This window comes from Budorcas taxicolor, chromosome 4 (genome assembly GCF_023091745.1).
Source record: "Budorcas taxicolor isolate Tak-1 chromosome 4, Takin1.1, whole genome shotgun sequence".
In the NCBI taxonomy this organism is placed as follows: Eukaryota; Metazoa; Chordata; class Mammalia; order Artiodactyla; family Bovidae; genus Budorcas; species Budorcas taxicolor.
This window is the reverse complement of record NC_068913.1, coordinates 62,539,252-62,562,042: the sequence shown is the minus strand read 5'-3', so window position 1 is coordinate 62,562,042 and position 22,791 is coordinate 62,539,252. Positions and strand designations below refer to the sequence as shown.

Sequence of the window (22,791 nt, the reverse complement as noted above, 5' to 3'; positions counted from 1 at the left end):
AGTCTGATACCAAAAAGACTTTTGTCTCCTCTTATGTCCCCAGTTATTTGTAAGAGCAGAATGACTGCAAGATTATTCTTTATACTTGGAATAAAAAAGAAAAGCCAGACACGATGAGGAGAGTCTGTTTTACACTTTCTGGAGTTCAGTGGGTTTTGGATTAAAGGATTTCTTCAACTAAAGAAAATTATCTTTCTTTTTAGTTTGGTCACCACTTCTCTGTCTGATGTATTCTCTTCTTCTGGGTTTCCTAGTCAATCTCCAGGACCTGTCCTATATGCCTCTTATATGAGTTTCAGAATTTCCCCAGTGGGCTGACTGTTTTTCTCACCCAGTTTGTTTCGTGTTGTCCAACTTGCTTGTCAGTATGGCCATCGCATTTTTACATCAGGCAATTATTGTTTCACCTAAAGTAGTCTTCCCTGATCTCAGACTCTTTCTTTTTCACGAGTGCTGTCTCCTCAAATTATTACTGAGAATCTGATTTAATATCTTACAAAATTCACTTTCCTGTTGCAAGCTGTTGAAAGAGCTCTCCTCTTTGGAGATCATGAACATTTTTTCTATATTCAAATGTTTCTCTGTTTTCTCATCCTTATGAGGGAGTGCTGTGTTTGCCCAGTTTTGGAAACTGGAAGAGGCCCAGTTAGAGAGTGTTCAGGTTCATGTCTGATTTCTTCAGTGTGCAAAAAGGGATCAAGGAAGGATCGATCATTTCTGTAGTTTAATTTCTCTGGATCAGCAGTCCCATTTTCTAGAAGGTTGAAGAAGGAACCGCATCCCAAGGTGGTCATGTGACAAGCACTTCCCCACTGTGCCCACACTCCTTCCCACCTGTCAGGGGCGCCATCCTCCTTCTCTAATGGACAAGATGGTCTTGTGAGACTGTTGTTCTTATCACATTGTTTGAACTGGACTGAACTGAAATGGCAGCGGATTGTGCTGAGAAGGGAAATTAGCACCTGTTTGGAACTGGCATTACATTTATAGAGAGCAAGGGGGAAACAAACACAAAGGCCAGCACACTGGGGATGATTACTGCCAAAATTACTTACCAAAGACATCTGCGAAGCTGTGATCCAGTCAGGAGGGATGTGGAAATGAGCCCCAGCTGAGTCCCCCAGCAAAATGACTCCCCTGGGCTGTGAACCTAGGGGGCACAATTTATTTGCATTATTTATGCACTCAAGTAGTTTGGAGCCTCCAGGTTAGGTAGTTAGGTGAACACATACCCTGGTGTGTATTCCATGCATGGAGCATCATATCAGTGATACATTGCCACTTTTTGAGTGTTGGAGGATGAGGGGCATAGCATTTAGGAGCTGAATGAAATTTCTAGGCCACTGAAACTGCCAACTAAGCTGTAGAGATGCAGGTGTGTTTCCTAGCTCCGCATAAAACAAACTGCTGTGCAACCTCTTAAGTGAATGATGGATGAATAAAAACATCAGAAGTTTATCTGAACTCAGAAATATGCCCAGATTTTGGTCCTGAAAATTGCTTTTTTGGAAAGCATACCCATTTCTATTATAATTCACTTTAGGAATTAGTGATATCATGGAGCAATTTTGATTTTTCAAACATGTTATGGATTTTTAAAGTCCTGAATCTGTAAAGGCAAAAGTGCCGAATGGACAATTATGGCTGATCGATGGAGAAATGGAGAAATAAAGTCACTGTGCAGCCTTGTAAATCTGAGATTACAAATCACTTAATCTGATTCTGAGGAATTCACCCATGGGTGGTGCGTGTAACTCTTCCAAAATTCTTAAAGTCCTGAAAGAATCAAGTGATTCCTCCCAGAGTCAGAGAGGAGAGCCTCCTTTCCCCACCTACAAACCCCCTGAATCAAGCCAAGGATGGTCCAGGCTTCCTCTAGTGCTCCCTATCTCAGGACTCCGGGACAGCTAGCATTTGGCTATGCAGCTGGGGACTGAGAAGGCCCAGGACACTGAAGAGGGGATGGGACTTAGGGAATCCAAGAGACTTCCCATAGTGAACCCAGAGCCTCACACCATGGTTTCACTTAGATGCTTATTTATTCATTTATTTGTTAATGCATTCTTTTATTCATGCAACAGCATTTCTAAATGGTATGACATATATTGGGTCCTTACATTTTCTACCTCTATCCTACTCCCCTGACAGCTTAGAGACAGTTAGACTTTAAGTTGATTGAGGACAAGGACTATATCATGTCTGCCCATGAAAACTCAGAGCCACGTATAGTCCTTGATGCATAATAGGAATGAGTATTCATGAAATATCCTGTTGAGTGAATGAAATATTTTTAAATGTTAGGAAAAATCACTGCAGAGTTCCAAAGAATAGCAAGAAGAGAGAAGAAAGCCTTCTTCAGTGATCAATGAAAAGAAATAGAGGAAAACAACAGAACGGGAAAGACTAGAGATCTCTTCAAGAAAATTAGAGATACCAAGGGAACATTTCATGCAAGGATGGGCTCGATAAAGGACAGAAATGGTATGGACCTAACAGAAGCAGAAGATATTAAGAAGAGGTGGCAAGAATACACGGAAGAACTGTACAAAAAAGATCTTCACGACCCAGATAATCAGGATGATGTGATCACTAATCTAGAGCCAGACATCTTGGAAAGTGAAGTCAAGTGGGCCTTAGAAAGCATCACTACAAACAAAGCTAGTGGAGGTGACGGAATTCCAGTTGAGCTGTTTCAAATCCTGAAAGATAATGCTGTGAAAATGCTGCACTCAATATGCCAGCAAATCTGGAAAACTCAGCAGTGGCCACAGGACTGGAAAAGGTCAGTTTTCATTCCAATCCCAAAGAAAGGCAATGCCAAAGAATGCTCAAACTACTGCACAATTGCACTCATCTCACATGCTAGTAAAGCAATGCTCAAAATTCTCCAAGCCAGGCTTCAGCAATATGTGAACCGTGAACTCCCTGATGTTCAAGCTGGTTTTAGAAAAGGCAGAGGAACCAGAGATCAAATTGCCAACATCTGCTGGATCATGGAAAAAGCAAGAGAGTTCCAGAAAAACGTCTATTTCTGCTTTATTGACTATGCCAAAGCCTCTGACTGTGTGGATCACAATAAACTGTGGAAAATTCTGAAAGAGATGGGAATACCAGACCACCTGACCTGCCTCTTGAGAAACCTGTATGCAGGTCAGGAAGCAACAGTTAGAACTGGACCTGGAACAACAGACTGGTTCCAAATAGGAAAAGGAGTACGTCAAGGCTGTATATTGTCACCCTGCTTATTTAACTTCTATGCAGAGTACATCATGAGAAATGCTGGACTGGAAGAAACACAAGCTGGAATCAAGACTGCCGGGAGAAATATCAATAACCTCAGATATGCAGATGACACCACCTTTATGGCAGAAAGTGAAGAAGAACTAAAGAGCCTCTTGATGAAAGTGAAAGAGGAAAGCAAAAAAGTTGGCTTAAAGCTCAACATTCAGAAAACGAAGATCATGGCATCCAGTCCCATCACTTCATGGGAAATAGATGGGCAAAGAGTGGAAACAGTGTCAGACTTTATTTTTTTGGGCTCCAAAATCACTGCAGATGGTGATTGCAGCCATGAAATTAAAAGACGCTTACTGCTTGGAAGAAAAGTTATGATCAACCTAGATAGCATATTTAAAATTAGAGACATTACTTTGCCGACTAAGGTCCGTCTAGTCAAGGCTATGGTTTTTCCTGTGGTCATGTATGGATGTGAGAATTGGACTGTGAAGAAAGCTGAGCGGCGAAGAATTGATGCTTTTGAACTGTGGTGTTGGAGAAGACTCTTGAGAGTCCCTTGGACTGCAAGGAGATCCAACCAGTCCATCCTAAAGGAGATCAGCCCTGGGATTTCTTTAGAAGGAATGATGCTAAAGCTGAAACTCCAGTACTTTGGCCACCTCATGCGAAGACTTGACTCATTGGAAAAGACTCTGATGCTGGGCGGAATTGGGGGCAGGGAGAGAAGGGGACGACCGAGGATGAGATGGCTAGATGGCATCACGGACTTGATGGACTGAGTCTGAGTGAACTCTGGGAGATGGTGACGAACAGGGAGGCCAGGCGTGCTGCGATTCATGGGGTTACAAAGAGTCGGACACGACTGAGTGACTGAACTGAACTGAAACAAAAATAGCGATTCTACCGTAGGGTCTTGTTTGAGGCTCTTTGGGCATCAGCAGTACCATGTTTTCAGTACTATGTGGTTGGTATTAGTAAGTTTCTCCTAAGAGTACTGGTGGGTTTCCCTAGCGGCGCAGTGGTAAAGAAACCACCTGCCAGTGCGAGAGGTGTGAGGAATGCGGTTCAGCCCCTGTGTTGCGGAGAGCCCCTGGAGGAGGAAATTAAACCACTCCAGTACTATTGCCTGGGAAATCCCATGGACAGAGAAGCCTGGCAGGCTACAGTCCATGGGGTCTCCAAAGAGCAGGACATGACTTAGCAACCAAACAAAGAGTACAAAGACTACTGGTGGCCCAGGTGTCAGTGGCATTTGGGCATACAGAACACAGAGCATTTGTTCAAGTGTTTTTGGGAACTCTCAGCAGTTATAGTTTGGCGGCCTCCCTCAAGTTACCCACATACAAGCCTTTAACCCATTTGACACAAGGGACTCTGTCAGTACCAGCCCAGATGTCTGACCTTATGGTGTATTGAGAAGGACACAGAGCAGATTGAAAATTATCACCTCCAATTATTTTTTTATTTGGAGAAGTGCTGGATTTCAGTTACCATGGTATCTATTTTACAGCCTTTAAGAAAAAACTGAATTTTATATTTGTGTATAGTTGATTAATAATGTGTTATCTTCAGTTGTACAACAAAGTGATTCAGTTACGCATATACAAGTATCTAGTGTTTTTCAAATTTGTTTCCCAATTAGGTTGTTACGTAATATTCAGCAGAGTTCCCTGTGCTATACACTAGGTCCTTGTTGGCTACCCATTTTAAAAGTAGTAGTGCGCACATGTCCATCCGAAACTCCCTAACTATCCCTCTAATAACTTTCCAGTCACCCAATAAAGGAATCAGTTAAACTCAGTTTTTCTTTGTCTAGATTCTGCCTCATTTCTATAATCTTTTTCATATATTTTTCTAATTTGTCATGAAAACAAATGTAAACTGGTCAACATTATGCTGTAGCACCAGGCATTTCCTCGTTTGTCTGTTTGATTCAATTTGACTCAGACTAGAAAAGAATATTCTATTAGGATAAGTACACCGACTTTTACCATTCATACCTTCACAGAATTTCTTCTCGTATGGGATTCCATCTTTTGGATCAACACCCTTTAAGAGAGAAATAATGAGATTAGCAGTTTGCTTTTAAATTTATGAGACACAAGTACAGAATCCTCCCCAGATGGCTTTTAAAGCACAAAGGCAAATCAGTAGATAAAATCCTTTAAAGTCTCTTGAGCCCTTAATCCAAGGTAGCAACATTTTAGGCTTTCAGGACTTGGGGGCAGGAATAAGAAGAATCCAAAAACTGGACCATCTTGTTCAGAAGAATGCAGGGCAGGGCTCTGAGTGCTGGAAGTGTCACTGGAGGGAGCACTGAGGGTCCAGTCAGTGCTGGGACACAGGGTCAGAGTGGGTTCAGCGGTCTCTGAACTGGAGCGCTAAGTATCCTGACTTCTCCAGTGCCTAAGGAGCGATGCTTCTAGAGCAGTGATTCTCAACAGGTCTGGTTTTAAGGCAGCCCCCTACCCGCCCCTGCCCTGCAACCATCCCCAAGGGACTTTGGCAATGTCCGGAGACATCTTTGGTTGTTACAGCGTGGGGAGGGGGGAGCTACAGGCCTTTATGGGGAGAGGCCTGAGATGCCGCTGATCATCCTACATTTTGCAAGGCAGCCCAGACCATAAGACATCATCCCAAATGCTGATACAGTGAGACCGAGAAACCCGTAAGTGAGGTTGAGCTTGTGAGTTGGACAGGGTTACCATCGCTGAGGGCACTTCCTAACACTGAATGCTAAGTCTGTGCATTAGTAGAGTAACTGGTCCTTGGAAGGTTCAAGCAGAGTCTGGATAACCCTAAGGAAAAGTTAATACACATATGTAGTTATGTTTTTTCCTTTGTTTTGCTTGTCAAACTCTGGTCTGGAGAGCACTGGCATTCCACTAGATAGTAATAGTATTAACAGTATTCTAGGAAGAGCCTGATGGTCAGAGATATATTGGAAACAGTGTGTTCACTCTCTTGGTCTTGGGGGCTCCCAGTGTGCAATAAAACATTAAAGATGCTGAGAAATTCGGAAGTAAAGAAAACTGTTTAGGCTTACTTGACCCAGTACTTTCGAAACCTGGGTATAGCACCCCTCCTCCTGTATCTTTTAACCTCCCACTCGACAGCAGAGTTCCTAGACACAGTTAGGAAAATGTTGGACTTGGTGGTTACAAAATCTTCTCTGAGTTCAAGATGATTTTGTGATTCTGGGAGTCATTTTTCCTCTATGGAAAGGGATAGGTGTGAAGGTCATGTGTCTTTTTCCAATTAACTGATGATGAACTCTGAGTCTTGGCTCTCTGGGCTCCTGGTGGATTTCCACTGGTATAGCACAGTCTCTTACTGGCCTTCTGTATGTAGGAGGGGTCACATGTCAGAGGAAGGGATGGGGTCATGGAACCAAGATAGGAGCTTCACATACTAATAACCTCCGTGTCATCCAACAGGACAGCTGAGCTTGACTCTATCAGAACAAGAGCTGCCTTAGGGGTCCTGACATCTCCATACCTTAAGACTAGGGGTGATGTCTTCCCCTCCTCATGAGATGGCAATTTGACTAATGATAGGGTGGTTGGGGTGGGCTATACGAGGTACAATCTGTCTGGCTCTCCATCTCCCAGAAACAATAGACCATCAGTGTCCTGGAGAGAAGAAACTACAGAAACTTTCTCCTCTTCATCCAAGCAGACAAATTAGGCAGCCATTCAGAGGCAATTTATCTTGAAGCTGGGGAAACTTAAACTTCAAGGCCCCTTGCTTGTATGATTCCTGCCTGTGTGAGTGCTGGGAGCAGCTGGGAGCTGTTTTAGGTGGAGAGTGTTTTAGGTGGAGAGGAGTCTGGCTGCAGTCAGAACAATGTTTCCACTTAAGCACTCCTGGTAAATTGGAAAAGAGATCTCAAAAGAAAGGGACCTGAATTTCCAAGACTCCAGGAATTTGTTAAGATTTCTTTTATCATTCTAGTTATCATACGTTTATACTTGATTTTGTATTTGGTATACTTTTTCTTTTATGCTGCTGCTGCTGCTGCTAAGCTGCTTCAGACGTGTCCAACTTTGTGCGACCCCATAGATGGCAGCTCACCAGGCTCCCCCATCCCTGGGATTATCCAGGCAAGGACACTGGAGTGGGTGAGAACCCCTCAAATCCTATAAGTTCAAGACCTCACAAAATTTAGATTTGCTGCCATTGCTGTCCTCAGATAAGTGTTTGGCTTCTCTCCTTCCTTCCCTTTTCTCTACTGGAAGCTACTAATCTATTATTCATAAGGAACCAGGGTAGCAGCATAGATGCTTCGGGATGTAGGTAGTGGGGAAACTACAGGTAATTTCCACTCTGCCTGGCTAGCTTTATGAAACAGGACAAAAAATGGCTGCAATGAAATGGTGACAGCATGTGGTTTGCTCCACCAGCTGTTTGGGTTGCTGTAAAAACTTTGCTAACACCACGATTCATTTAATTTCACACTGTTTCAGACAGAACCAAGGGGTTAGATGTGAGTGACCTTAAACAAGACTTACAGTAGCTGTGACTGAGAGAGCCTCAGCTCTCATTACATCATTGACACTTTTCACGTGTGATTGGATTCTATGCCTCTCTTTCAAACAGCAGAAAAAGAGTTGCCTTAGCCTACCATCTTATCTTCTTCCTTAGGTCTGACTAAGCAAACAGGCAATGGGCTTGTGAAGAGGGCAGAAAGCCAGAGAAGAGGGTTAAGTCTGAATTTAGTTGCTTACCCAAATGCCATTACAGTTGGAATCTTGATATGAGTCCCAGTTGTCTGGCCTACAGAGAGGACAGCCACATTAGTCTTCAGCGTGCATGTATCACTCTGAATGTCAGCTTCACAAATGAAAGAATGAATGAATGAGTGCTACACCAAGTGTCACCAACAGCCAACAGGTTCTTCAAGGGAAAATGCCACACGCCATTGTGTGTTGTGGCCCACAGAACCCCCACTCAGCCTCTTTGTCATTCTCTTGGCTTTGGGTGTTTGCTGGGAGCTGGGGACCAAATGCAGCCTTTTCATAACTGACTATGTTCGTGGGTGGTATTGTTGGGTAATGGTGCTGATGAGCGTAATGAACACATCTGTAGTCTATTTTCTTCAGACAGGCGATACCATTAAAGTTACGCCTCTAAAGTCCCAAACATCTGGTTAATGCTTCAGCACTGTAGTCACAGCTAAGATGAAGGCTGGCATATCCAGTTTGAGTTCTGAGATGGGATTGGCTGCACATCAGCCTGGGACTAAAATGAAACTCGCACTCCACTCCCCGCAGCCCTTGCCTTATTCTTGGTGGAAAAGGGCTGCCCTTTCTGGGCCCAGGGCTGCCTGTAGAGCTCGAGCAGGAGGAGGGATAAACATCCACAAGAACCTGTCTACTCACTTGTTCCTTCCACTAGACTGTAAACTCGTATTTCTGTTTGTTTACCACACAGCATGATGCAGAGTGCTTGGCAATGCTCCATGAGCATTTTGGGGGGCAATAAAATGAACAATTACTGTTTTTTTTTCATTGAGTTTTACTTCAGTGAGGACACGGAAGTCCCTTCTCTCTGTTAGCACGAATCCCCTAGGCTGGAGGAGATAATTATGCCTCCTGCCTCCTTTTCAGAAGGTAATTTTCAAAATCAGTGATGAGCAGAGACCATTACCTTCTGCCTGGGTATGCCATCTTGTTGCTGTCGTTGCAATCTCTCCCTCGCCAGTGAAAGCCCCGCAGTGTCTGGAAGTGAAGAGCACACATAGGAAGGGTCAGTTCTGCTTTGATGCTGTCCACGGTGAAGGCCAGTCAGAGCTGTCAGAGGGGTAGTGACATCTGCGGTTTCAAATTCAAATATAGTCTGGGAACACCAGAGATCACTAGGAAAATTAAAATGAATATGCTAAGACCTCCCAAGTGAGGTGAAGTATAATATGGTGCCAGGGCCAATCACAGGTGTAGCATGCACACACCACGTGTGTGTGTGTGTGTGTGCTGTTGTGTATGTGCCAATATGTGAAAGTATGGGGGTGCATCTGTGTGAATTTGTAAATACGTGAGCATGTGTGCATTCACATGGTTATGCAAATGCATGTTTCACACATGTGTGTCTGTGTGTACATGTGTGTTCATGTGTATGTGTCTATGTGTACTTCCACACACAGCAGGGCCATCCAACTCCCTGAACTTTCTCTATTAATCATCAACCTTCTCAGGCCCCAAAGCAATTGGTTTATTTTGTCCAACGATTAATAATTTTACTGAATAATTAAAAACTCTAGCCAAACTGGTTATTTGCATGGATTTATTGTATTTTGACATGTCTGATTCAAAAGGATCAAGAGCCATGATGATGTCAAACAATGCTTTTATTTCTCAAATTGCCAGGTAGAGTATCTGAGATCCCATCAACTTTGGAAAGTTTGTGACATCTGTTACTTGCTTGTTGAATTTCACAGAGAATATTATGATATCCTAACTGTTCTAAATCAAACATGTGCACACAAACACATATACACTTTTAAAAAGTAAGTTAAAATATATTTAAGAATTTTGAAAATAATTCATGACGTTTTCAAGATAACTGTTATCCCCATGGAGAATTCCAGCTGGGAATGACTTCAGGAAATGAAAACAGTCTAGGCCTAAGATCCACTTTGATGGTCCATGTGGAGATAGCATAAAGGTATAGAAACATTATAAAATGGTGTATTACCAAATTAATAATACATTCAAATGGCATTCAATCTTGTCTTATTAAAGGAAAGAAATTTATAGGAAGCAATGCAATATTTACTGAACATCTGGTTACTCTTAACAATACTTACTGGGAAATCACTATATTTGTCTGAATCGGCATCACTGAATGGCACAGAATTTTGTATAGCTCTAGAAGAAAGAAAATGAAACACCTGTGAGCTAAGAAAAAAGAAAGTGTGTTTGTGAAAATAAATACAGACATGTTTAGATATGACTGTGTTGATTTTACTTAACAAAACCCCACTCTAAAAATAAAATTAAGGGCCTAAATAAAAATTTTAAAAGTAAAGATAAAATTGAGTACCAGCCCAAATTTACTTATTTCTGTTTGCCACTCAACAGAACGATTTTCTCTCTGACATTTTTCTTGGCCTATATGGGTAAGTAAAATATAATGAACTCAGGTTTTAGAGGGCATGGGATATGGCTGTTGAGGTTCTCAGGAAAGCAGACTGCATTTTTGGGCCAGTCAATGAGCTTAGTACTAGAGATTTTACACATTTTACACATTCTGGGACAAAAGTCTTTTCTTAAGAGTCTCCTCTTTTAAATCACTGCATCTGAGAACTGTTAGGCATTTGGTTGTCAATCCCCTTCAAGAACCGGGTGTAACTGATGTGACTGATGATCGAGCAATTAATGCCAAAAACTAGATACCTCCTTTGAACGAGGATTTCCCTTAAATCTTTACCACCAGACTCTCCCCAGCTTCCAAATGCCAAACATTGTTTTCCCTTTAGGAGAATCACTTACAGAGTAGCAGGCAAGTGCCATCATACGGCAGAGTGAGGTTACTCTTGGAGCTTAGAATGTAGAGAGAGTAACACGCTCCCTTATAGGTTTTAGTAAATGGTCTTCTGAATCAAGAGCTTCTCAGCAGTTCTGAGAGTCTCAAGGCTAGCGAATTCAGCCAGAGCCAGCATGGAGCCTAACTGCTGGTGTAGAAACTGTCTTAAGAGCTCTGGGATGGTGGAGCCACTGGAAGTCTACTTTATAGATCTCTTGGGAGATGACATCCCCTGTAAAAATAGGTAGCGTTCTCCTATGTATGTATTTGACCTCTTGGATAGCTGTTTTAGGCTCCTAGTTGAGAAAAGGAGGAAAGACACAGAGCAAGAGAAAGAATAAGAGGAAGAGGGGGAGGGAGAGGGATGGGTTAGGTAGGAGAGAGAGGATGAACAAACCCAAACAGCCATATTATCAATCTGAGAAAAAGCACTGGGTAAAAGGTCTCTCTCAATGATGTCAAAACTATCTCCTTCTACCTTTGCCACCTTAGGGGTGAGAGTTTGTCCTTGAAGGAAGGAACAATGAGTTGTTTCTAAAATTGGAACACTTGGTCATTAAACTAACCTTTACTTGTTTATTTTAAAGGCTCAAAGTAGCTAACCAAAACCATACATTCTAGACATGCATAGGTAGATTGGCCATCCTAAATCTCATAAGTTGTAATTTACATAAACTCCACAATCCCTTATTCATAGCCTGCATATCCAAACAGTCCTGAAAACCAAGAGTGGTTTCTTATTTTCAATGTTGAAGCTAATTTATTTGGTGGCAAAATTTGACCTAAAGCAATCTAAGGCAATTCATAACCTGCTGCTGCTAAGTCACTTCAGTCATGTCCGACTCTGTGCGACTCCATAGACGGCAGCCCACCAGGCTCCCCCATCCCTGGGATTCTCCAGGCAAGAACACTGGAGTGGGTTGCCATTTCTTTCTCCAATGCATGAAAGTGAAAAGTGAAAGTGAAGTCGCTCATAGCCTATACCCTACTTAATATGACTATCCATATATTTCACTGCTGAAATATAAATGTGTTTAATCAGGAGTGCTAAGAGTGTAAGTGAGTGTGGTGAATTATAGTATATGCATGATATGTCACTTTCTTAAAATCTGGGAAATTCTGAATTCCAAATTACATCTGGCTCCAAGGTTTTGGACAAAGTATTGTTGACTTTTACCATCATTGCTTCTGCAAAACTGTATAAAATATGATACATTGTGTATCCTTATAGGTGCCCGGTTGTATGCCAAAATATTCATTCATTCATTCCATAGCTATTTTTGAAGTCCCTACCATGTGCCAGACATCATATTAGATATTAAGGATGAGTATTAGATACATTTCCTATGCTAGAAGAGCTCAGTGATGGGTGGGGAAAACAATGCATTAATAGATAGGTACAGTGCTATGGAGAAAATTCTCTAAGAGAGTTGTGCACGCAGAGGGAAGACATTTCCCTCTCTACAGGGAAGGAGACAATCTTAAGGTGAAAGTTAAAGGATTAGAAAGTATTTTCAAAGCAAGTAATTGGGTGACAGGCATTGAGGTAGGAAGGAAAAATATGGGAAGCCCTTTAACATAGCTCTAGGTTCTGAAATTAGACTCCTTGGATTTGAATCCCAGGTCTGCTGTACATAACCTTAAGGCAAATTATTTCATCATTTTTACATCTGTTGGCTCATTTGTAAATGGGGTCAATGTCAGTACCTGCTTCCTTGGACTGTTGCAAAGACTAAATGAGTTGTTACATGTGAAGTGAGGAAGACCTTTGCCAAGCATGTGATGAGTATTCACAAAATATTAGCTCTTTTCTTTATTATGCACAGTGCTAACAGCTATCCCAAGGGTGGCTTCTAGGACTGGGCAAACAGGCCTAAGCTGTCTGCTCTTATGACATTTTGGTTTCTGGATATATCCCCAATTCAACCCATGGGTTCTCTTCAGATTTTCAGGTTCCCAGCCATACAATGTCCAATCCAGTTATGCATGTCTATTATTTTTAGATATTTTTACCATAAATTTCTTTGCTGTAAGTACCTTCACAGCAAACAAAACATTCTCACTGTGTAGCTAATTGGCCATAAGACAATTTTGCCATAAAAGGTAAAATGACTGGTTGATAGTTTGTTTTGATATGTATCATACGAAAATCATGACAAATGATGATGATTTGCCCCAACAGCCAGTTTCTTATTTCTAAACACATTACAGTAGAGGAGAAAGAGCCTGAGGGCCTGAAAAAGTGCAAGTTTGAACTCACATTTCCCATAAACCTCTGGAATGTTTATCAACAGACATGTGACCAGATGCCAGGATCACACAACAGTATAGAGGCTTTCATAACAGAATACAAATGTGTGTGTGCTCAGAGGTGTCCGACTCTTGCAGCCCCATGGACTGTAGCCCACCAGGCTCTTTTCTAGGCAAAAACATAGGAATGAGATGCAATACAAAGCTTGGGTATAAATATGCATCCTAATATTTGGAAATTGATACTTCCTCTAACAAAGGAAGAAATTTTAGCAAAAAGAAAAACTGTGATGCCGAATGAGGAGGCGAATCAATGTATAAAGCACTAAGAATGAAAGACCTGGAAGACAAGTGCTCAGGTACAAGTCACAAAATAAGGTCAGTCATCTGCACAGTAGTGCCATTAAATCTACGCACCCTTTAAAGGGACTTCCGTGGTGGCTCAGATGGTAAAGCATCTGCCTACAATGTGGGAGACCTGGGTTCAATCCTTGGATTGGGAAGATCTCCTGGAGTAGAAAATGGCAACCCCCTCCAGTACTCTTGCCTGGAAAATCCCATGGACAGAAGAAACTGGTAGGCTACAGTCCATGGGGTTGCAAAGAGTTGGACATGACTGACTTTCACTTTTCACCCTTTAAATATATTCAGATATTTTGTATTTAGTAATAAAGTCTCTTTAATTTTGTAATTAGCCTCATGGCTAATTAGTTATATGGTGAAACTAATGTTTGTGGCAGCAAAGATGTTTAAAACAGGAAACTTATAGTGAAAATACCTAGAACTCCAGTTGGCTGGTGCAGCTAATCACCTGTTTGCTGCTCCTGCCCTTTGCCTGGGGTCTAGCTGACAAGCTTGACCCAGTGAGCAATTGTGACTGCAGCTGAATGTTATTCATTACATAATATTGAGCTATTCAAGCTCAAAATGCCTAAAACTATGTCATGAAACTGGGGCATTACAACAAAAGAAAACTAGGGAAAATAAAGTCTCCATGAGTATCTGCCTCACATTTGAATCCCAGGCAGCAGTGCAGGCTCAGAGTGGCTCTGTTTCTTCAGCACATGGATGTGTTACATGCATCTCTGTAAGATGCAATGAAAGCAGAGAAAACCATGGAAAGATCCATCCTGACATAGTTACATGGCTCACCGTGTGGCGGAGATAGGGACGGAGGTGCGTGGCAAGAGCAGGGCAGAAGCAAGAAGGAACAAATGAGAAAAGCCGAGAACGATGAATTAAAAATGTGATTAACATAGCATATGATAGCCTGTGTGAATTTATGTGAAATAATAAATAGGTGGGCTTGAGCATTTGGAAATTCAATAAAAAGAATAAATTATCGATATTAAGAGGGGACCCTCCTGACTCACCATTGCTGCAATTAAAAAAAAAAATTGGGCAGTGTATAGGCACTGTGAATTCTGATCAGAACAAAACAACAAAATCCTTGGTTGCCCCATGGTAGTAGCCTAGTATCCTACACATTTGTGTCTATTAAATTAGTGTTTTTTCTTTGTTTATTCATTTGTTTCTTCACTGAGTCCCTACTGAGGTCAAGCACTGTGGTAGCGACCAGGGCTAAAAAGTTTACCAAGAAATGGTATCCTCACTCTCAAAAGCTGTTGGTAGGTGTGGGAGACTGGTGGGGAAGCAGCCAGGGAAGAACAGGGTGCAGGATCAGGTGCCAGGGAGCATGGGGGCACCGAGGAGGCTAGCTACGTGGTCGAAGACAGGCTGGGAGCTGGAAAACTTCCCATGGGTGGAGATGCCACCATTGCATTTTGAAGGCATTAAAACAAACAAGGGGGCACAGAGAGAGGCAAGGAGCAGGAAAGACGTTCTTATTGGCGGGGATTTTACGGAAGGGATAATGCAGTAGAAGACACGTAGGTCTTTCTCTTCTACCTGTTGACTGTTGCTGGATCAGGCGTTAAATGAACTAGAACCAACCTGTTCATCTGAAAGTGGGGCTCAGGGTCAAGGGACAGACAGTGTAGTGGTTCTGGGTCCAAATGTCATGTGTATCCATGACTAGTTCTGTGGGTTTGGGAAAATAACTTTACATCTTTAAAAAGGGGGACAAAAATGGGGTCTGCTAACAGGACTGCATTTACAAGAGTTCCCGGTAAAGAGACAGTACTGGGTTATTCTTCTTTGTCATTATTATCACTGAGCCACAGGTTATTTGAAGAATAAATGAGGTTGCATGTAAATGTGATTTATAAACCAAACAGCACTGAATAAATTGTGACCTGGTATGAATTATACTAGAAGCACAATGGTTTTTAGAAGATGAAAAACATATTGCTTTTGCTTTTTCATAAAAAGAATTTCCCTTTTAAATTGGGCCTGATAAATCTCTGGCCACAGATGCTCTTGAATTCAGTGTTTCAAAGGTGGTTCAATTGCAGAGATGTCGTTTTGGTCCTGCAGGCCCACGTTTGACACAGAAAATGTAATGATGATTTCAGCAAGGAGGAGACAGGAGTCTCAATTCAACAAGAGCTAGGCATGATGAAATGATCAGGGGCCTGGGGACCTCGGGACCTGGCTGTCTATCAGCCCCCCAGCATCTTCTTTCATGTCTGATATTCCCCCTCCACTCCTCATATCCTGATGCTGTCCGCCTCCACCTCTATTCATGAAAAGCAGTGTTGATAACTGTTTCTGGGATCTAGGCCAGCACTTCGCACAGCTGGCTTACAGGAACTCATGTGGGCAGATGAACCAGGAAAAGTTTTTAAACTAAGAGGTTGTGAATGTGGGTCAGAAGCACAGCCTTCTCCTCTCCTGAGATACTTTCAAAGCTATTCAGTGGCTTTAGCTTCTATGAAGCTGATGAGATGAAGGATGGAGGAACATAGGAAAAGTGCCTCTGTTGTGGGCTCAACTGTGTTCACCAAAGAGAGCTGTTGAGGTTCTAACCCCGGGTCCCTGTGAATGGGAACTGACTTGGAAAGAGGATGTTTGCAGATGTTGTTAAGTTAGGATGAGGTTATTAGTTCAGTTCAGTTCAGTCACTCAGTCTTTGTCTCCCCATGGACCTTCAGCACGCCAGGCTTCCCTGTCCATCACCAGTTCCCAGAACTTGCTAAACTCATGTTAATCAAGTCGATGATGCCATCCAGCCATCTCATCCTCTGTTATTCCCTTCTCCTCCTACCTTCAGTCTTTCCCAGAATCAGGGTCTTTTCCAATGAATCAGTTCTTCAAATCAGGTGGCCAAAGTGTTGGAGCTTCACCTTCAGCATCAGTCCTTCCAATGAATATTCAGGACTTATTTCCTTTAGGAGGTCATTAGGATGGTCCCTACATTACCAGATGGCCAACATTGAAACCAGATTGATTATATTCATTGCAGCCAAAGATGGAAAACCTCTATACAGTCAGCAAAAACAAGACTGGGAGCTGAATGTGGCTCAGATCATGAACTCCTTATTGCCAATTTAAGACTTAAATTGAAGAAAGTGGGGAAAACCACTAGACCATTCAGGGATGACCTGAATCAAATCCCTTACAATTAACAGTGGAAGTAAGAAATAGATTTAAGGGACTAGATCTGATAGACAGAGTGCCTGATGAACTATGGACAGAGGTTCATGACAGTGTACAGGAGACAGGGATCAAGACCATCCCCAAGAAAAACAAATGCAAAATAGCTGTCTAAGGAGGCCTTACAAACAGCTGTGAAAAGAAGAGAAGGGAAGAGCAAAGGAGAAAAGGGAAGATATATCCATTTGAATGCGGAGTTCCAACCAATAGCAAGGGGAGATAAGAAAGCCTTCCTTAGCTATCAATGCAAAGAAATAGAGGAAAACAACAGAATGGGAAAGACTAGAGATTTCTTCAAGAAAATTAGAGATACCAAGGGAACATTTCATGCAAAGATGGGTTCAATAAAGGACAGAAATGGTATGGACCTAACAGAAGCTGAAGATATTAAGAAGAGGTGGCAAGAATACACAGAAGAACTGCACAAAAAAGATCTTCATGACCCAGATAATCATGATGGTGTGATCACTCACCTAGAGCCAGACATCTTGGAAAGTGAAGTCAAGTGGGCCTTAGGAACCATCACTACGAACAAAGGTAGTGGAGGTGATGGAATTCCAGTGGAGCTGTCTAAAAGATGATGCTGTGAAAGTGCTGCACTCAATTTGTCAGCAAATTTGGAAAACTCAGCAGTGGCCACAGGACTGGAAAAGGTCAGTTTTCATTCCAATCCAAAGAAAGGCAATGCCAAAGAATGCTCAAACTACTACATAATTGCACTCATCTCACATGCTAGTAAAGTAATGCTCAAAATTCTCCAAGCCAGGCTTCAGCAATATGTGAACCATGAACTTCCAGATGTTCAAGCTGGTTTTAGAAAAGGCAGAGAAACCAGAGATCAAATTGCCAACATCTGCTGGATCATCAAAAAAGCAAGAGAGTTCCAGGAAAACGTCTATTTCTGCTTTATTGACTATGCCAAAGCCTTTGACTGTGTGGATCACAATAAACTGTGGAAAATTCTGAAAGAGATGGGAATACCAGACCACCTGACCTGCCTCTTGAGAAACCTATATACAGGTCAGGAAGCAACAGTTAGAACTTGACATGGAACGACAGACTGGTTCCAAATAGGAAAAGGAGTACGTCAAAGCTGTATATTGTCACCCTACATATTAACTTCTATGCAGAGTACATCATGAGAAATGCTGGGCTGGATGAAGCACAAGCTGGAATTAAGATTGCCAGGAGAAATATCAGTAACCTCATCGCAGATGACACCACCCTTATGGCAGAAAATGAAGAAGAACTAAAGAGCTTCTTGATGAAAGAGAAAGAGGAGAGTGAAAAAGTTGGCTTAAAGCTCAACATTCAGAAAACTACGATCATGGCATCTGGTCCCATCACTTTATGGCAAATAGAAGGAGAAATGGTGGAAACAGTGGTTGACTTCTCTTTCGGGGGCTCCAATATCACTGCAGATGGTGATTGCAGCCATGAAATTAAAAGACGCTTTTACTTCTTGGAAGGAAAGTTATGATCAACCTAGATAGCATATTCAAAAGCAGAGACATTACTTTGCCAACAAAGGTCCGTCTAGTCAAGGCTATGGTTTTTCCTGTGGTCATGTATGGATGTGAGAGTTGGACCAAAAGAAAGCTGAGTGCCGAAGAACTGATGCTTTTGAACTGTGGTGTTGGAGAGGACTCTTGAGAGTCCCTTGGACTTCAAGGAGATCCAACCAGTCCATCCTAAAGGAGATCAGTCCTAGGTATTCATTGGAAGGACTGAGGCTGAACCTGAAACTCCAATACTTTGGCCATCTGATGCAAAGAGCTGACTCATTTGAAAAGACCCTGATGCTGGAAAAGACTGAGGGCAGGAGGAGAAGGGGACGACAGAGGATGAGATGGTTGGATGGCATCATCAACTCAATGGAGATGAGTTTGGGTAAACTCAAGGAGTTGGTGATGGACAGGGAGGCCTGGCGTGCTGCAGTTCATGTAGTCACAAAGAATTGGACACGACTGAGCAACTGAACTGAACTGAATTAATCCAACACGACTGGTTATAAAAGGAAAAGACAGACGCACAGGGAAGCTGTCCATGCACGAAGAGGAAGGCAGAGATGGACTGATGCAGCTGCAAGCTCAGGGTTGCCAAGGATGGAGAGCCACTGCCAGAAGCTAAGAGCTAAGGAGGATTCCACCCAGGGTCTCTGAGGGAATATCAGTGGGACTAGAGTCTCAGAGGGACCTTGCCCACACATTGCTTTCAAATTTTCAACCTCCAGAACTGGGAGAGAATGCATTTCTATTGTTCTAAGGTACCCAGGTTGGGGTATTTTAGTACAGCAGCCCTAAGAAATGAATATAACCTCTCAGTTCAGGTATAAGTTCTGACTCTCTCATCTCTGGAGAGTTCTCCCCTCTATCCCTTCACAGCGAGAGCCAGGCTGGACCAGAATGCACTCAAGTGATAGGAACTGCCTGCAGGAGAGTGAGAATGAAAGCAACAGGGGCCCGGGCAGATGGCATGGTCTCAGTGAATATGTTACAGAGAAGGAATATTATTTTGAGTCATTAAAGCATTATCTGTACATGTAGCATCTGTGGTCTGGCTCCAGAACTAGAATGTGAGCACTCGGGAGGACACAGTTAAGCAGGAGCCTCGGAACCTGCCATGTTCCCCCACCAGGGCTCATCCAAGAGTCTGCATCTTTAAAACCTCCCAAATGGCTCTATAGCTTGAGTTGAGACATGGGAAAAACTGAGGTTCGGAGACATGAAGCGGCCGAAGTTCTCAAATCTGGCTCAAGACACAGCACTGCAGAGGAGTCCAAAAGGGGATGTTTCCAGAGAACAAGCGTGGTCCAATATACCTGGGGGTGTGTGTTGGGTCCTTGTGGCTGGGAGAAGTTACCTTTTTTTAAAACTTTTTGGCTACACCACGTGGCAGGTGGAATCATAGTTCCCCAACCAAGGATCAAACCCATGCCCTCAGCAGTGGAAGCAGAGGCTTAACCATGGGAAAGAAATCCTGGAAAAATTACCTCTGTAAGACTCAGTTTCCTTATCTTCAAAATGGGAATAGTGATGGAATTATGAGAATTCTGTGCAGAAATGCAGTGAAAGTTCAGTATCTGGCCCTGGGAATAGTGGCCGTACAGTGGCAGGCAGCAGCCCTGCCCCAGTGACAAGGGAAGGAGCTGGGTGGAAGGAGACCTATGCTATTTTGCCTCAGTCCAACGTGCCTCTCAGGATACTGTTCCGTCTTTCAATATTCTGGACAGTAGTTGCTATGACACCCAGCACAATCTTAGAGTGAGCTGGAGCATGGGATTTTAAACTGAGACAGGAGGGCTTGGGAACTCTGGACAGTATCCCTGCATTTGGCACCCTGTTCATAAATATTAGCACTAAGGTTTTTAGGTAATAGGTTGCGCTCTTGAAAACAGAGGTCCTTTTCTAGCCTCATGAGTGCCTTGCACTAAAGATGCTCAAAGAGTCCTCATCATAATGGGTGGCTGACCTCGTCCGGATCTTACACAGCAAGGAGGGGCTGTCCTGCTCCGGTGTGAGCAGGCAGGCTGTGTTCCAGCCCAGGACTGTTAGTCAGGCTTGGAGGGTCAAAGATGCTGGTATTCAGTATACTTCCAAAATGATTTGTTCTAAGCTAATTTGTCTTCTAGTTTCTATACAAGTCATGAGCAAGAAACACTTTCACCTTCAGAAAGATGCCTTTTAACTTGAAGATTATTTTCATCATTAGAAAACAGAAACCACTAAAGATGCTTTCCCCTGTTAGTGCTCAGGAGGGAGCATTCATATACATACAGTTTAATCTTCTGACAGATCTTGGCCAAAAATGGGAGTGAACAAATATCAGAACCACTTCTGGAGTACTTCTGGAGAGAAAAGCAAAAACAGAAAGAGTTATTTATTTCAAGGAATGGTTCTCCAGTTTCTAAAGGTACATCCTCTCTTCTTGGCTCCACATTTTGAATTTCTGGAATCTTCTTTCTCCTGAATCTGGGCCATATTACTTAACTCAATTTACCCCTTGTTCCTGTCCCCACACTTCAAATTCATTGCACCTGTGTGCTGGCTCCTGAGCTTGAAGGTCTCCCTTTCCCCAGCCAGCTAGTCCCATCCTCTTGTCTTTTCCAGCTCTTCCCAAAAGAAGAGGCCCATCTTGGTCCATTCTACTCAGACAGCATTCTTCTCCTCACTATCTTCAGTGGCTTTAAAAAAGGATTTGGAAAATAAAGACTGTTTTCAAATAAGATAATTCCATCCTGTTAAGAGATAAAATAAAGACTAACAGGAGAGATGGCTTAGGAAGAAGGAAGGCCCCTTCCCTGGGGCATGGAGGGGTTGAAGGGGTGCAGATGAAGCCCCCAGAGTTTCCTGAACAAAGGGATTTCAGACAGCAGTTTACATAAGACTCTAGCTGGGGGATAAATTAAACACCCTGGCTTTCTTTTTTTTAATTAAACAGTGCTTTTAGACGTATTGCAGTTCCTATGATGCTTTTCACAGACAAAAGGAAAAACAACTGGGTAGAAAAAGTCAGGAACTGGCATTTATCAACAAAGAGAGAAAGGGAGACAGGTATCTCCTGCTTTTTTAACGTTTACTTCACGCCACCTTGATTCGATGAAAGACCTACGTTAGTATCTATTTTCATGAACTGAAAGAAATCCGAAGAGGAGTTTTCACTTTCATAAAAACTAGGAAAAAAAAAAAGTGAAAAGCAAAAATAGTGTTCATCATCTGTTCTGCAGGAGCGAGAGTGGAGCCAGTGAGTAACCCCGAGTACTGAGAGGGGCCCCGCCCAGCTCCTTCCCCAGAAACCACGCTGAACACCTCAGTATCAGGCAGCCATAGCTTTGAACCATGTCTGTGAGCTTTTGTGCTTGATCTCCACTTATTGTGTGCATCTGTTAGCAAGATGAGTCCTAAGGTAGCTGCTGCTTAGCCTTAGGAAAGACTTCATAGGAATGGTCTACTTTTGGATAGCGGGGAAGCATGTGGTAATTCTCACCAACCTAGAGAGTCCTTCAGGTGGCTGTGAGTGCTACTAACAGTTGTCAGTATTCTGACCCTAGCAAAGGCAGACAAGTAACCTTTTCTGGCTACAAATGAGATGTTTAAGGATCTTTGTGATCTTTGTACAACTTTCTAGAATGAGGAACAATTCTGACTAGTGCCCTCAACTAAATGCAAGAGGTGGAAACAGAAGAGGCTGTCCTTGTCATCATGGAGCTTACTGTCTAGTGGAGCACAGGGGTGGATAATCCCAGCTCTTAGCATGCTCTGTGAGGGCTGCCATGGTCCAGGCATTAATATGGCTTTCTAGGAACTGGAGGAGGAGGCAGGCGAGAAAGGAAGAGACAGATGCTCCACGCTTTTCAACTCAAAGGCAGTTTGCAGACTTGGCTACAAATGTAATTCGTGGGCTCCACCACAATCTACTGACTCAGAAAGCCTGGGGAAGGCCTGGAAATTTGTGTTTTCATAGCTCCAAGTCATTCTGATGCTCACTAAGGTTTGAGAACCGCTGCTCTAGACTCTGGCTGAAGAAAGTGTGATCACAAAGCAGAAGCATTGGATGTCATCCAGGAACTTTAGGACTAAGAGCCTCTGGCCACACAGTTGACCTGTTGAATCAGAATCTGTATTTTAAAAATGTCCCAGGTAGCTGGAGTCCACACCAAAGCCAGAATAGCAGAGGAAGCACCTGGCACAGGGCTGTGGGCATATGAGTGGGACTGGCATCTTGCAGGACATTTCAACCTGGCTGGAGCATAAGGAGCCAGGAGAATGCAGTGGACATGGAAGGAAGGACACATTAGGATGAGCCTGGAAGGCTGCATCATGTTCTGTCTTGAGGGCAGTGGGGAATCCTGGGAGAGATCACATTGCATTTCAGAAAGACATCTCCGGAGGAGACATGAAAGCCTGGAGGAAGCAAGAAGGGACAGAGAAACCCATTGGCAGATAAAGACTCTAAGGCCTGGTCCTGGGCTTTCTAACCTCAGCACTATTGCCATTCAGGGTTGAATAATTATTTGTTGTGGGCTGTCCTGTGCATTGTAGGCTATTTAGCAGTGTATCTGGCATCTAGCCGCTTAGTCAGTAGCCCCCAAATGTCTCCAATTGTTGCCAAATGTCCCCAGGAGAGGTGATGGGGGACAGCTTTGCCTGTGGTTGGGAACCACTGATGGAAGGCGGGAGGAGGGGGATCGGGGTACAGAGACGGGATGTTTGGAGAACTGGTAAC

The 22,791-nt window shown here is 43.0% G+C and overlaps 1 protein-coding gene across 1 annotated transcript in view; it reads right to left on the bottom strand.

Annotated features, from left to right (window-relative positions):
- Positions 1 to 22,791, bottom strand: part of AOAH (acyloxyacyl hydrolase) — a 194,556-nt gene that overhangs the window by 104,669 nt on the left and 67,096 nt on the right. Inside the window, exons 6-11 of the mRNA XM_052639026.1 lie at positions 20,343 to 20,413; positions 10,043 to 10,103; positions 8,887 to 8,957; positions 7,965 to 8,013; positions 5,238 to 5,286; positions 1,056 to 1,150 (exon numbers count right to left, since the gene is read on the bottom strand). Of these exons, the coding sequence (XP_052494986.1) occupies positions 1,056 to 1,150; positions 5,238 to 5,286; positions 7,965 to 8,013; positions 8,887 to 8,957; positions 10,043 to 10,103; positions 20,343 to 20,413 (396 nt within the window). The remainder of the gene's footprint in view (positions 1 to 1,055; positions 1,151 to 5,237; positions 5,287 to 7,964; positions 8,014 to 8,886; positions 8,958 to 10,042; positions 10,104 to 20,342; positions 20,414 to 22,791) is intronic.